General features: G+C 31.4%; 2 protein-coding genes across 2 annotated transcripts; both read left to right on the plus strand.

Annotated features, from left to right (window-relative positions):
* Positions 1 to 1,023: 1,023 nt before the first annotated feature.
* LOC139854086 (F-box protein At5g07610-like) lies at positions 1,024 to 2,058 on the plus strand. The gene has a single exon (XM_071843410.1). The coding sequence runs from the start codon at positions 1,024 to 1,026 to the stop codon at positions 2,056 to 2,058; it is 1,035 nt and encodes a 344-aa protein (XP_071699511.1).
* A 2,556-nt stretch (positions 2,059 to 4,614) lies between these two features.
* On the plus strand, positions 4,615 to 5,649 carry LOC139854087 (F-box protein At5g07610-like). Its single transcript, XM_071843411.1, has one exon. It carries the CDS (start codon positions 4,615 to 4,617, stop codon positions 5,647 to 5,649), a length of 1,035 nt encoding a protein of 344 aa, XP_071699512.1.
* Positions 5,650 to 16,341: the final 10,692 nt, after the last annotated feature.

Consider the following 16,341-nt stretch of genomic DNA (forward strand, 5'->3'; position numbering starts at 1 on the left):
AGATTACATGTTTGGCTTGAGATATTTGAAACTCTCTTAGAAGCTGTATTTGGATATGAAACGACTGCTTATTTTCTAAGAGCGGATTATTTTAACACATTCGGTTTCTTCCTTTCCATGTATTAGATGAAATCAAGTAGCAACGCATATACATTCAAAACGTAGTTGTAGAGATTAACAAAACCCGGGATAAAAATGAAATCACATGTAATTCAAACTCTCAATCGATTGGCAAATCAGTTATGCATTATACACCCTATTATTATACGAGTCTAACGAATTCTTTTCAAGGTTGAACAAAAAGCTAAGTGTTGTTGGTAATTTTAGTGTCATATAATAGTCATTTTAGGTGATTGTGATTTACAAGAAAGTATGGGTAATCAAGTTATACTTATTAACGGGTTAGGGGAGCATGAATTATCAAGTTATACTTATCAATAGCTTAGGTACCCCAAAACGAAGGGTTGTACCCTTTCGTTTTCAACCGAATGTACTATTTTCTTTTCCAGAAAAAACAAATATGCTTTCACAAGAAGAACAGATACAGAAAAATAAACACGTTCTCACTAATACTATAATTTGATTTCTCCTCACCTAGAATCAAATTGCAATCTTGTCTTATCCTAATTAAAATTTCGTGAACCCTAGGCTTGTAAATGTCGAAATACTTAATTAAAAAAGTGTTTCACCATTTAAGAATCAATCACATTATCAATTTCATACTCATTTTATAACTAACTGTTGGGTTATTTTTTATTATGTTGAAAGGCCTAGTAAATAGACGAATAGTAAGCCAACTAACGGATCAAGTAAAACTTAGAGTTCAAGCTAAACTTGATGATCAAGTAAAACTTGGGGACAAAGTAAAATAACTAGTCCAAGACTTTCGCTGTTACTGAAGGCTATAAAACTCCCTTGCCACTTCACGATACAAACACACTTCGATTTACAAATTACAGTTTTCTTGTTCTCAAAATCGTTCAGTCGTCTATTTTGCGAGGTTTCAAAGCCATCTTTCAAATCATGTCACCTGTTGTCCGTGGTCTTTTTTACGACGATTTTTATTTTCCGTTTGATTTTAAAAACCGAAGCAACAACCTTCGCCCCTTTCGTAGTCCACATGGCAGTAGAATCGTTCAATCTTGTAACGGATTACTCCTTTGCTGCAGCGAAACAGGAAGCGAACAACAACGTACTTGTATATACTATGTCTTTAATCCAACCACTAATCAATACGAAACAATTCCATCTGTGAAGCAAAGTCTTGTTGTAGATCATAACAATAACCCGTTCACGGGTCTTACAGTTCATCATCCAGCCTGTCCAACTGTCAAAAAAAGTCTTGTAGCAGTTCATAACAGTAACCCTTTCATGGGTCTTGCAGTTGATCCATCTGATTGTAAGCGTTACAAAGTCGTTTGCATATATCGTAACCCCGATCTAATGCAGTTACACGTTCTAATCTACTCGTCTGAGACCAAGAGATGGAAGATATCAGACGAAACGTTGGATATGCCTAAGAACATGCCTGATTTAACGGGCGGAGTGTATATGAATGGGGGGATTTATTGGTCTCCCATTGATAATCATGTCGATTCGTGGTATTGTTTTAAGTTGGACGTCGAAAAGTTTCAAAAGTTGGGATTACCATCTGATATGAAAACGGGGCGTTACCGCAAGCTATATGGTGGCAATGTATCGTCTGCTTATTACTTTGGGGAATCGAATGGTCGTTTATATTTGGTGGATGAATGTCGGGTCGAACGTTTTAAATTAAACGTTTATGAAAAGATGAACGATGGTTCGGGTTGGGTGGTTAAGTATCAAGTTGAGTTACGTCAATTTATGACTGAATTTCATGGGTATGATGGTAATGATAGGTTGGAAATTTTGGATATTGTTCGGGGTGAAGAAGAAAAGGATACATTTATGGTGGTGGAATTTAATGAGGTGATTAAAAGTTTTAAACTTTTCAACAAGAAGTTTAAGAAGTTGTTTATTGTACCAAGATACAATAATGATAGAAGAATCATTAGAAGTTATCGTTATGTTGTATAAAGTAAACTCACGTTTAATTTGAAATTTTTGAATTTTGTTGATTATTGGTATGGTTTAAATTTTTTTTATCTATTTTTTTTTTTTTTGAACTTTGGGAATTTTATTAAAAAGAACATCAAACTTACAAAAGCAAAGAGCCCTCTAGCAAGAAGCTAGAAGGGCAAACAAGCAAATTACAATGGCATATTGAGCCACAAATTAAAATGATACTACTTCTATATTTTAATCTTGCAAGTTGCAACAACCGTATACAGGATTTTTAAATATCGAGAACCAATAAATTTCCAACGATCCCAACACCGATGTAATCAACGATAGCCTACCACCAATGGACATCAAAGATGCTTTCTAGTTAGATAGTCTTTTACGAAACTTATCTTCCATCAATCTCCAAGCATCAACACGATTCATGTTGGTGCCCATGGGCAACCCCAAATACGAAAACACATCCTCTCCTGGAGCACAATTAAGATCATTCGCAACTGAAGCAACCTCCATCTCATCAACCCCAATCCCATGGATTTTCGATTTAGACATATTAATTTTTAATCCAGACTGTAAAAAGAATTCATGTAACATTCGAAGGATGGAAGCGAGCTTGTTACCATGCCACTCAGAAAACAGTATAATATCATCCGCATACATCAAATGTGAAAGACGCACCCCTGACTGACCCACCCGCACTCCTTTAATCACCGATTTCTCAACTGCAGTTTTAATGGCCATATGGAGACCCTCCATGACGATTAAAAAAAGAAATGGGCTAAGTGGGTCGCCCTGTCTTAACCCTCTTTCTGACTTAAATTCCGGAGTTGGACTACCATTGACTAAGATCGACGCCCTTTGATCCTTAATACACATCATCACCCATTTCCTCTATTTCTCGCCAAAACCTAACGAGAGTAACATATTATCCAAATAACACCAAGAAACCGAATCGTACGCATTTTCAAAGTCGACTTTAAACATCTAACAATTGTAAATTATGTTTCCGGTACCATGACATAACTTCACCCCAGATCAACGGGCCATCAAGAATTTGCCTCCCTTTTATGAATGCCGATTGTTCATGACTGATAATCTTATCCATCACGCTACATAAACGATTAGCATGGATCTTCGTGATGATTTTGTATTGCATAGCAATTAATGAAATCGGTCAGTAATCCTTAACATATTATGGGGTTCGCCACTTTAGGAATAAGAGTGATGAATGCTGACTTCACGCCTCTAGGTAATGTACATGTCTCGAAAGCAGTGCCCACAGCAGCCACTTCATCTGATTTTAAGATATTCCAGAACTTTTTTAGAAACGAGAATGAAAAACCTCCGGACCTGGCGCTCTATCACCACCGCAGTCCCACACAGCTCGTCATATCTCCTCCTCATCCACATCCCTTTCAATATATGAGCACTCCACCGAACTTATTTTCACCTCGGTGCTAACAGGAATACACGCATTTTGTTCAGTAAAAACAACAAACTTCTCCTTATAATAGTCACAAAAACCTGTTTCACTTGATCCGGATTCGACCACAAAAAAACCGATTACATGTTTGGCTTGGGACATTTGAAACTCTCTTAGAAGGTGCATTTGGATATGACACGACTGCTTATTTGCTAAGAGGGGATTATTTTAGCACATTCGGTTTCTTCCTCTCCATGTATTAGACGAAATCAAGTAGCAACGCATATACATTCAAAACCTAGTTGTGGAGATTAACAAAGCCCAGAAAAATATGAAATCTCATGTAATTCAAACTCTCAATCGATTGGCAAATCAGTTATGCATTATACACCCTATTATCATACGAGTCTAACGAATTCTTTTCAAGGTTGAACGAAAAGCCAAGTGTTATTGGTGATTTTAGTGTAATGTAATAATCATTTTAGGTGATTGTGATTTACAAGAAAGTATGGGTAATCAACTTATACTTATTAACAGGTTAGGAGAGCATGAGTAATCAAGTTATACTTATCAATAGCTTAGGTACCCGCCAAAACGAAGGGTGGTACCCTTTCGTTTTCAACCGAATGTACTATTTTCTTTTCCAGAAAAACAAATATGCTTTTACAAGAAGAACAGATACAGAAAAATAAACACATTTTCACTAATAGTATAATTTGATCTCTACTCGCCTAGAATCAAATTGCGATCTTGTCGTATCCTAATTAAGATTTCGTGAAACCCAAAGATTGTAATGGTCGAAATATTTAATAAGAAAAATGTTTCACTATTCAAGAATCAATCACATTATCAATTTCATACCCATTTTGTAACAAGTGTTGGGTTATTTTATGATTATGTGGAAAAGCCTAGCAAATAGTAAGCCAACTAACGGATCAAGTAAAACTTAGAGTTCAAGCTCAACTTGATGACCAAGTTTTACTTCGGGACAAAGTAAAATAACTAGTCCAAGACTTGCGCTGTTACTGAAGGTTATAAAACTCCCTTGCCACTTCACGATACACACACTTTGATTTACAAATTACAGTTTTCTTGTTCTCAAAATCATTCAGTCTATTTTGTGAGGTTTCAACGCCATCTTTCAAATCATGTCACCTGTTGTCCGTGGTCTTTTTTACGACGATTTTTATTTTCCGTTTGATTTTAAAAACCGAAGCAACAACCTTCGCCCCTTTCGTAGTCCACATGGCAGTAGAATCGTTCAATCTTGTAACGGATTACTCCTTTGCTGCAGCGAAACAGGTAGCGAACAACAACGTACTTGTATATACTATGTCTTTAATCCAACCACTAATCAATACGAAACGATTCCATCTGTGAAGCAAAGTCTTGTTGCAAATCATAACAATAACCCGTTCACGGGTCTTGCAGTTCATCATCCAGCCTGTCCAACTGTCAAAAAAAGTCTTGTAGCAGTTCATAACAGTAACCCTTTCATGGGTCTTGCAGTTGATCCATCTGACTGTAAGCGTTACAAAGTCGTTTGCATATATCGTAACCTCGATCTAATGCGGTTACACATTCTAATCTACTCGTCTGAGACCAAGAGATGGAAGATATCGGACGAAACGTTGGATATGCCTAAGAACATGCCTGATTTAACGGGCGGAGTGTATATGAATGGGGGGATTTATTGGTCTCCCATTGATAATCATGTCGATTCGTGGTATTGTTTTAAGTTGGACGTCGAAAAGTTTCAAAAGTTGGGATTACCATCTGATATGAAAACGGGGCGTTACCGCAAGCTATATGGTGGCAATGTATCGTCTGCTTATTACTTTGGGGAATCGAATGGTCGTTTATATTTGGTGGATGAATGTCGGGTCGAACGTTTTAAATTAAACGTTTATGAAAAGATGAACGATGGTTCGGGTTGGGTGGTTAAGTATCAAGTTGAGTTACGTCAATTTATGACTGAATTTCATGGGTATGATGGTAATGATAGGTTGAAAATTTTGGATATTGTTCGGGGTGAAGAAGAAAAGGATACATTTATGGTGGTGAAATTTAATGAGGTGATTAAAAGTTTTAAACTTTTCAACAAGAAGTTTAAGAAGTTGTTTATTGTACCAAGATACAATAATGATAGAAGAATCATTAGAAGTTATCGTTATGTTGTATAAAGTAAACTCACGTTTAATTTGAAATTTTTGAATTTTGTTGATTATTGGTATGGTTTAAGATTGGTTTTGTATTATTATGTTTTTCAGATTTAGTTTTACATTTATTTGAATTTAAATATTCTGATTAATTACTAATTGACGAGTTCACTTTAGTTGATCATATTTTACTTGTACAGTCAACATTTACTATGAAAATATAATCGGGTTGACGGGTTGACCCGTTTGTCTATTGCCAACCGGTTGGCGAGCTGAGAACTTATGGGTTGGTGTTTTTTTGTTGGTTAGTTGGATTGCAAAACAGTTGATTTTTGTGTTGGGTTAAAATTACCACCCCTCAATGTAACTTTGTTGTAAGTGGTATAGTTGAAGTTAATTATTATAGTTATAAATGAGTTAAAGTTTGAACGTTTATACTCGTACAAAAATAAACAAGACTAATTGTGATTATATCGAATAGTAAGTAACAATGTTAAATTATAAAGTGCAAGTACCACAAAAAATAAAATTTGCAATATAAACCACATGCATTATATATTAAACAAAAGAATTGTTAAGTTACAAATAATCGACTTTGCAGTGATAATGTGCCACCTTTAACCTCTAACATCTTATATTTGTTGCACCCAAATCAGAAGATAAATAACAATACAGAAAAGCTTACTTTATAAATCGCTACTAAAGATATATTATAATAACATACCGAAACGATTACAAATGTATACAGATTACAAATGTATACCTGAAAAACAATTACAAATTTCAGACATGTTGTGAATCATGTCAATATATTACCCAACTCGTCCAATTTGCATTCTCTGAATAATAATACGACAAGAAAACGAGTACCAAATTTTTTTCCCGAATCAGTCCACCAAAAGAATGACACACTGCCATCAACCTATCTCAAGACCTGATAATAGTACATCAGACTTCAGATCAAATTAGGAAATGGCAAGGTCAATAAGCAAACCGGGCAGGAGAGGCGACTAATTACATGTAAATTAGCTTTTCACGCTCAAAGAATAATAGAATTCGAGAAAGATGAGAAAAAATGAAAATTGGTTTACTTAACTTATAGTATGCTTCAATGTTGGGGCCTGGGTTCGTTGCAAAAGGTCTCTGGTTCGAATACAGTCTAAGATAAATATTTAGTGGTGGTCAGGGATGGGTTGGAAACAGCCAGTGAATAATCCTGTTGGGCTGCGTACATCAGAGTATGGAGTCGTGTAACACCCTATTTTTTTTTTTAAATAACAGCGGAAGTAATTAAAACAGCAATGACGTAATTATTCATTAAATCCAAGTTCTTAATATTCAAAACCACATCATTATTTCATAAACCATGGTCTGATGTTACGTTAATACAAAACAGTGTCTTAACATCAAAATACGACATCAGAGTATCGACTGTTTGTCAAACATATCTTCAGCCACCTATTTTCACTAGGGATGACAATGGCCACCCGATCCGGTGAATATCCACCCGATCCACCCGCTTCGTAATAGATATGGATGAACTTACATGTATATGGATACGGATATGGATGAACCTAAATGGATATGGATATGGATATGGATGAAAACTTTCATCCATGGATATATCCATTACCACCCGAAATACGTATACAAATACATAAATATATTCTTATATATTTACTATTACAAGCTCATTCACCGTTAGATTTACATTTTGCTTTCAACTCTATAATGAAATAACTCTAATATATTACAATAAAACATGTATATCTAACAAAATAAACTTACAAATTTCATATTTAATTTTTTATAATCAATGTTTTATAATAAGTTTAGCAAATTTTGTTATATCTTCGACAAAGATTACACATTTTTATGGATAGAATTTTTAATGTCATGTCATATTTATTTTTGCTATACTACGTTTACATTTTAATCGCATATTAAAAAATACTATAACTTTTTTTAATATCCATTGGATATCCATTAACCCGCTTAATCAATTGGATATGGATATGGACGGATGATCTGAAACTAAATGGATATGGATATGGATATGGATGAACAAAAACTAAATGAATATGGATATGGATACGCCATCACCAGATCCATATCCGATCCATTGCCATCCCTAATCTTCACCCGTAACACTAGCATGCAAAACAGACAACAACCTGTCGGGAAGATGTGCGGGATTAGCACGAAGCTAAGTGAACGAAACTATATAAACAGTATTAGCATACAGTATCAAATCATACAACCAAGGGTAACAACTAACAACAGTCACAACGACTTTTGCCTCCAGAGGACCGGCGGCCAGGCCTGACCTGCGACCCTAACTGATCAGGCTAGAGTCTACCGATAGTTCCTGTTACTGACTCCTTTGCATAGTAATTCAGACGCAACGTATGCGTCATTCAAACCTATACTACGCAAATAGTAACACTCGAACCCAACCTCGCAAGTCAAGGTTGACCTCATGAGTCTAGCCTCACAAATCAAGATCGACTCCTGGCATCCAACCTCACAATTCAAGGTTGAATCAACTTGTGCACATGCAGTCAAATAATCAACACATCATATTAACAATATACTATCATGGCAATATGGTCAGGTGGTCATGAAAACAGTAGCACAACTTGCTACACTATACTAATATCCGAAGGATTGCTTCACTCACCGTTATCCACAAGTACTAAGTGGTCTAATATTACTGAGTCTTCTTCTTACTCGTATCACCCGATAATAATGAATAATCAAAGTCATTAATCACGTCTTGATAACATCCCAACAACCAGACAAATCACAACAACAAGTTAGGAACACTTGCACAATCAAACACCTGATCAGTCAACCGTACGAGTGGCATCCACTCGTACGCATGAGACACCTCAACCGTACGGTTAACCATACGAGTGACACCGGACTCGTATGAGTCACATCCCAACTGTGCGCTTCAGTCTAATCATCAAAACAAAAAAAGTACCAGCTCAACCGTGCGGTTCACCGCACGCTTGACCACTGACTCGTACGAGCGAGATCTCACTCGTGCGAGTGAGGAAGAACAGAAGCAGTGAAATGACCCGTTCATATCGATTATAAACGATTCACAATAGTTGATTTCATTGCGAGGTATTTGACCTCTATATGATACATTTTACAAACATTGCATTCGTTTTTGAAAGACAAACTTTCTTTACATCGAAAATTGACGGCATGCATACCATTTCATAATATATTCAACTATAAATGACTTAATAATATTCTTGATGAACTCGACGACTTGAATGAAACGTCTTTTTGAAATATGCCATGAATGACTCCAAGTAATATCTTTAAAATGAGCAAATGCACAGCGAAAGATTTCTTTCATACCTGAGAATAAACATGCTTTCAAGTGTCAACCAAAATGTTGGTGAGTTCATAGGCTTATCATAAAACAATAAAATTCATCATTTTGATAGACTACAAGATTCAAATACAGTACACCTATCTCGTGTATGAAACCATTTTTCATAATGCTTAGCAGAGTAGGTTCGTATCCTTTTCTCCCCCGTAGGTTGCCTCGCGATTATTAAATAATCGTGCACATATCTCGTGCACAAAACTAATACACATAACCTGTGTATAAAAATCATTCTCTTGATACATAACATTCATTTCGATTTCATTGCTCAACATGGTAACCGACCTTGACATATAATGCGCATCAATAATATCCCCAAAACAGAACCTCTCGTCTGTATAATATATAAACTTCGAAGTACTAAACACCACACCCACTAGCTCTTCTGTCTAGTGAACATTCTGGGTGGGGGTGTTAAACCCGGTAGCTACCTTTAGGATTCGCGTGAATTAGGGTCATATCCGATTCTAATTCTTAGGTTACCAAGCAATGATAATCAGGGGAAAATATTCACATCAATTGGTGGCAATTATCATGTCCACATAAATTCAATAATAATCCACAGAACTTCTGTCTGCATAATAATTCATTCGAGGAATGTTTTGCTTGTGTCTATCTCGTCAAACAATTATAAAAGCATTTCATGTATTTTCAGTTCAAAAATGTATTTCAAAAGCATTTAATAAAGCAGTTGTAAAAACAGCGCATGTATTCTCGGTCCCAAAAATGTAAAGAGTAAAAGGGAGCAAATGAACTCACTATACTGTATTTTGTAGTAAAAATACATATGTCGATATTGAACAATGCAGGGTTGGCCTCGGATTCACGAACCTATATCATTTGTATATTTATTAATATACATAATTGTAATCGAACACATATATATATAAATTTATTAGTTATATCCTTTTTATATTAATAGTATATATATGTTTCATATATTCATTTTGTATAAAATATTAATTTTTGTTATATTATATGTATTAAATATATCATTTTTATATTATTAATAATTAATAATAGTTATAATAATACTAAGATAATATTAATAGTGGTAAAAATAATTATAATACTTAATATTATTAATAAGATAATAATGTTAGTAATTCCGTTAATAATAATAATAATGATATTAATGATAAATTTAAAAATATTAATTTTATTGTTAATGGTATTTATGATAGTGATTTTAGTAACTACATAATAATACTGATAACAATAATAATGATAGTTTTAGTGATATCAAAATAATAATTTTAGAAAAAAATAATAATATTAATAATAGTAATTTTTAATAATAACAATACTAATAATTGTAATCATATTAATAATAATGATAATATTTATAATAATACATATGTTAATAATAATAATAATAACTCTAATATTTATATAATGATACTAATACTAATGTTTGTGAAAATAATAATAAATTTTTATTATATTCATAATAATAATAATAATAATAATAATAATAATAATAATAATAATAATAATAATAATAATAATAATAACCATAATCGTAGTAATGATAATAATACTAAAATGATAAATTAATAATGATAACATTAATAATGCTTATAATAATAATAATAATAATAATAATAATAATAATAATAATAATAATAATAATAATAATAATAATAATAATAATAATAATAATAATAATAATAATTGTTTTAATACTTATAACCATGATAATAATAATAATTATTATAATTCTTATAATAACAATAATAATAACATCAACAATAATAATAGTCATGGTAACAGTAATAATAATAATAATAATAATAATAATAATAATAATAATAATAATAATAATAATAATAATAATAATAATAATAATAATAATAATAATAATAATAATAATAATAATAATAATAATAATAATAATAATAATAATAATAAAATTAGAAAACTACCTCAATTGAAATGGGTTCCAAAAATATAACCACCCCTGGACTCGAAACCGTGACCACACGCTAACCTGAACACCCTCCTAACCATTCGACCATCTCAGTTTTTCTGAGATTAATCCCCTCCAAATATTTATAACTCTTTCCATTTCTGTTTCTATTCTTCTTTATCTTTTTCAAACATAATCGACTGGAAATCTCACCAATCCATTTATCACTAATAATTCGTTTGGTTTTCGGATTTATAAAAGATATAGCATCGATTTAAGACTAATTAAATTAGTTAAAACACGCAGAAAAAAAAACAAGTTGTTACAGTCTTTTGTTATACACGAAGAACTTCAAATCCAATTTCAAATTTAAGGATGTTTTAGGCAAAGATTTCTAAATGAAATATGTTTTAAATTGTTCCAGTAAACTTCCTGGACAATCAATTGAACCAGAAACTTTAACTAAAACTCGAATTTCTTGATAGACAAAATAGTTGACTTTTTAAAGATTATCTTTGACTCGTAAATTTGGATTCATTAATGGATCTTGAAAGTTGTAAATTTATAGAAAGTTTTAGTAGAAGATTCCTAATAGCACTACATTTAAGGATTTTTGAAATTAGATTCAAATTCGGTTATGGCTAATCACAGTTATGAACACCAAGGACTCTAACATCAATTTAAAATTTTAAGATGTTTTGGATCACGATTTCCAAATGAAAAAGGTTCAAAATCATTGTGAGAAACTTTTTGCTTAATCAATTTAACTTATAACATATAAACGAATCCAAATTTCTTGATGAACAGATTAGTTGACTTTTTGATTCAAAACTTTGACTCCAAAATTACTCTTTGATTTTGCAAATTAATAACTGAAATCTTGCAGATAGTTCGGGTAAAGAATTCCTAACACTTCTGCATTTCTAGATTTTGAAAATTGTTTCGAAATTGAGTTTTTGTAAAAATGTAACAAGAACAGTGGAAACGAACGAGTTTCTTTTTTTAATTTTCTGTTTTAATAATCTGTTTTATCGGAATGCAGTAGCGAATGGTAGTATATATAAAGAATAATCGAATAATTGAGGTAGTACATATGATATGATCGATTTGTTTGATACTAAAAATTGAGGTCGATGGGAATCTTGAGCAGGAGGGAAAAAGAGAAAAAAAAAATATATAAATCAATATCTAATTTCAACAAATCTGTACGAATTTGGTTCTGATATCTCACAGAATTTGACCAAAAACAAATTATAGAAAGTTGATGTGGATATGAAACAAATTCTGTACTAGTTTGCATAATTTTTCAATTAATAAATATAATGATAATAATACTTTTAATAATAATAATAAATAGTAATAATAATACTAATAATAATAATATAAATGTATAAAGAAAAAATAATTTATAAAAATAATACTAATAATGATGATATTTAAATATGATAATAATTAATGATAATATTCATAATACTATATTAATTATAATAACTATTTATATTATTAGTAATAATAATATTATTAGTAATAATAATAATAATAATATATCAATTTATATATATCAAGTTTCATATTCGTATATTATATTAATAGTACTAGCTTTGATATTAATATTGAAAATAATAATAATAATACTATACAATTTATTTTAACTTATAATTTCAATTTAATATATTATAATTACATATTTTTAACTATGTGATATTTATTAATATATAACAACATATATTCAATATTCAATATTTATTCATTTTATATATGTATTACAATATACATATAATATTAATTATGTTTAAGAATCATATATATTTATGTATATGTATATGTGTGTGTATGTGTGTGTATATATATATATATATATATATATATATATATATATACATATTTATTTAGAAACAATTGTTCGTGAATCATCGGCACAGTCAGAGGGTAATTGGTTATATGAACATAGTTCCACAATTTTCGAGACTCACCATTACAGACCTTGCTTATCGTGTCGAAACCATATAAGAATGAAGTTTAAATTTGGTCGGAAATTTCCGGGTCGTCACAAGCAGTAGTTCAATCACGAGTTTCAACCCCCAAATCACGATTTCGTGATGTTAATAACCAATTACTGGTTCACGAAGCTAGTATATCATATACATAACATTTGTCAACAACTAACAAGCATAAGCAACATCATTTACACAAGATTCAAAGCATCAAACTCAAGAAACTCATTTTAACATAAAACCCATTTCATAATTAGATTAGAGCATGAATCAAATATATACATACCTTGTTAGATTCCCAAAACGTACAAATTTAGAATTTACAACTTGATTAGAGCAAAACACAAAGAATGAAAAGCTAGATTTAGAGAGAGTGTTGAGTTTATGTACGTATGTGTGTGTGTGTGTTATTAGGTTCCAAGTGAGGAAATTGATCAATCTCAGGACAATATGAGTCACCAGATGGGTTTAACACCCACTCCCCATATCATACGGGTATTATCAGTTATCTGATACACTACGCACCTCGTTAGGATGGCCTAACGAAGTCCAAAATTAACAAACGAACATGTTCTGTGACTCTTGTCACCAACTGGTCTCAACCAAGTAGTCAAATAATTATAAACATATAATTATTAAATTTACATTTAATAACACATAAGGGCTAAATAGTCATCTTACGTATAGGCCCAGATTCAGGATGTTACAGGTCAGATTACTCACCCTCTTGGGTAGCCCAAACAGGAAATCCTTCTACCTTTTTTTGCTTTAGTGATATTTTAATGAAAATATAAAGATACTAAACGATACAACAAATTAGATATCAAATGAGGTTGAATTCCCTCTTTCCGTTCTTGACATCAAAGATAGTAAGTTTTTTCAGAGCTGATATTTTCAATCATGAAATTAATAAACATAGCTATGTTTAATATGTATGTACAATGTATGTATAATGTACAATACAAGTACTTAATGCATAATATGAGTAGATTTAACATTTTTATGATTGTCACTACCTTTTCGATTATCATATCACTTACCATCTGAAAGTGAAATATGCTTTAAGCAGGGCCGATCTCGAGAATTTAAGTGCCTAGAGCGATGTGAAAAAAGGGCTCCTAGACCTTAATATAGATATTGATATAGTCTGTAAACTCTGATGTAGCCATATATGTGTAGTCTGTAAACGAATAATTTGGTTGTGACTATAATGGGTTTACATGTACACCCTCTTGACTGTAATGAGTTTACATGTACATCCTCTCTCCAGATATACTCTATATAGTAATATAAATAAATCTTTTGACTTTATATATATATATATATATATATATATATATATATATATATATATATATATATAAAGTCCCTTGGCAAATGAAATACAGAGTAGTAAGTGGCTGCATATTAAATGAATCCTTTTTTTGTGTAGTGACCCGAACTTTTACATGTTTATATATATTAATTGAGATTGATATTTACATGATTAAATGTTTTCAACATGTTAAGCAATCAAACTTGTTAAGACTTGATTAATTGAAATATGTTTCATATAGACAATTGACCACCCAAGTTGACCGGTGATTCACGAACGTTAAAACTTGTAAAAACTATATGATGACATATATATGGATATATATATAGTTAACATGATACTATGATAAGTAAACATATCATTAAGTATATCAACAATGAACTACATATGTAAAAACAAGAATACTAACTTAATAATTTTTAAACGAGACATATATGTAACGATTATCGTTGTAAAGACATTTAATGTATATATATCATATTAAGAGATATTCATACATGATAATATAATAATTTAAAATCTCATTTGATATTATAAACATTGGGTTAACAACATTTAACAAGATCGTTAACCTAAAGGTTTCAAAACAACACTTACATGTAACGACTAACGATGACTTAACGACTCAGTTAAAATGTATATACATGTAGTGTTTTAATATGTATTTATACACTTTTGAAAGACTTAAATACACTTATCAAAATACTTCTACTTAACAAAAATGCTTACAATTACATCTTCATTCAGTTTCATCAACAATTCTACTTGTATGCACCCGTATTCGTACTCGTACAATACACAGCTTTTAGATGTATGTACTATTGGTATATACACTCCAATGATCAGCTCTTATCAGCCCATTTGAGTCACCTAACACATGTGGGAACCATCATTTGGCAACTAGCATGAAATATCTCATAAAATTACAAAAATATGAGTAATCATTCATGACTTATTTACATGAAAACAAAATTACATATCCTTTATATCTAATCCATACACCAACGACCAAAAACACCTACAAACACTTTCATTCTTCAATTTTCTTCATCTAATTGATCTCTCTCAAGTTCTATCTTCAAGTTCTAAGTGTTCTTCATATATTCTACAAGTTCTAGTTACATAAAATCAAGAATACTTTCAAGTTTGCTAGCTCACTTCCAATCTTGTAAGGTGATCATCCAACCTCAAGAAATCTTTGTTTCTTACAGTAGGTTATCATTCTAATACAAGGTAATAATCATATTCAAACTTTGGTTCAATTTCTATAACTATAACAATCTTATTTCAAGTGATGATCTTACTTGAACTTGTTTTCGTGTCATGATTCTGCTTCAAGAACTTCGAGCCATCCAAGGATCCGTTGAAGCTAGATCCATTTTTCTCTTTTCCAGTAGGTTTATCCAAGGAACTTAAGGTAGTAATGATGTTCATAACATCATTCGATTCATACATATAAAGCTATCTTATTCGAAGGTTTAAACTTGTAATCACTAGAACATAGTTTAGTTAATTCTAAACTTGTTCGCAAATAAAAGTTAATCCTTCTAACTTGACTTTTAAAATCAACTAAACACATGTTCTATATCTATATGATATGCTAACTTAATGATTTAAAACCTGGAGACATGAAAAACACCGTAAAACCGGATTTACGCCGTCGTAGTAACACCGCGGGCTGTTTTGGGTTAGTTAATTAAAAACTATGATAAACTTTGATTTAAAAGTTGTTATTCTGAGAAAATGATTTTTATTATGAACATGAAACTATATCCAAAAATTATGGTTAAACTCAAAGTGGAAGTATGTTTTCTAAAATGGTCATCTAGACGTCGTTCTTTCGACTGAAATGACTACCTTTACAAAAACGACTTGTAACTTATTTTTCTGACTGTAAACCTATACTTTTTATGTTTAGATTCATAAAATAGAGTTCAATATGAAACCATAGCAATTTGATTCACTCAAAACGGATTTAAAATGAAGAAGTTATGGGTAAAACAAGATTGGATAATTTTTCCCATTTTAGCTACGTGAAAATTGGTAACAAATCTATTCCAACCATAACTTAATCAACTTGTATTGTATATTA

The sequence above is a fragment of the Rutidosis leptorrhynchoides genome, chromosome 6 (assembly GCF_046630445.1).
Source record: "Rutidosis leptorrhynchoides isolate AG116_Rl617_1_P2 chromosome 6, CSIRO_AGI_Rlap_v1, whole genome shotgun sequence".
NCBI classification, from domain to species: Eukaryota; Viridiplantae; Streptophyta; class Magnoliopsida; order Asterales; family Asteraceae; genus Rutidosis; species Rutidosis leptorrhynchoides.

Coding starts and splice junctions, on each gene's coding strand:
- LOC139854086 (XM_071843410.1), top strand. CDS start 1,024: ATGTCACCTGTTGTCCGTGGTCTTTTTTACGACGATTTTTATTTTCCG.
- LOC139854087 (XM_071843411.1), top strand. CDS start 4,615: ATGTCACCTGTTGTCCGTGGTCTTTTTTACGACGATTTTTATTTTCCG.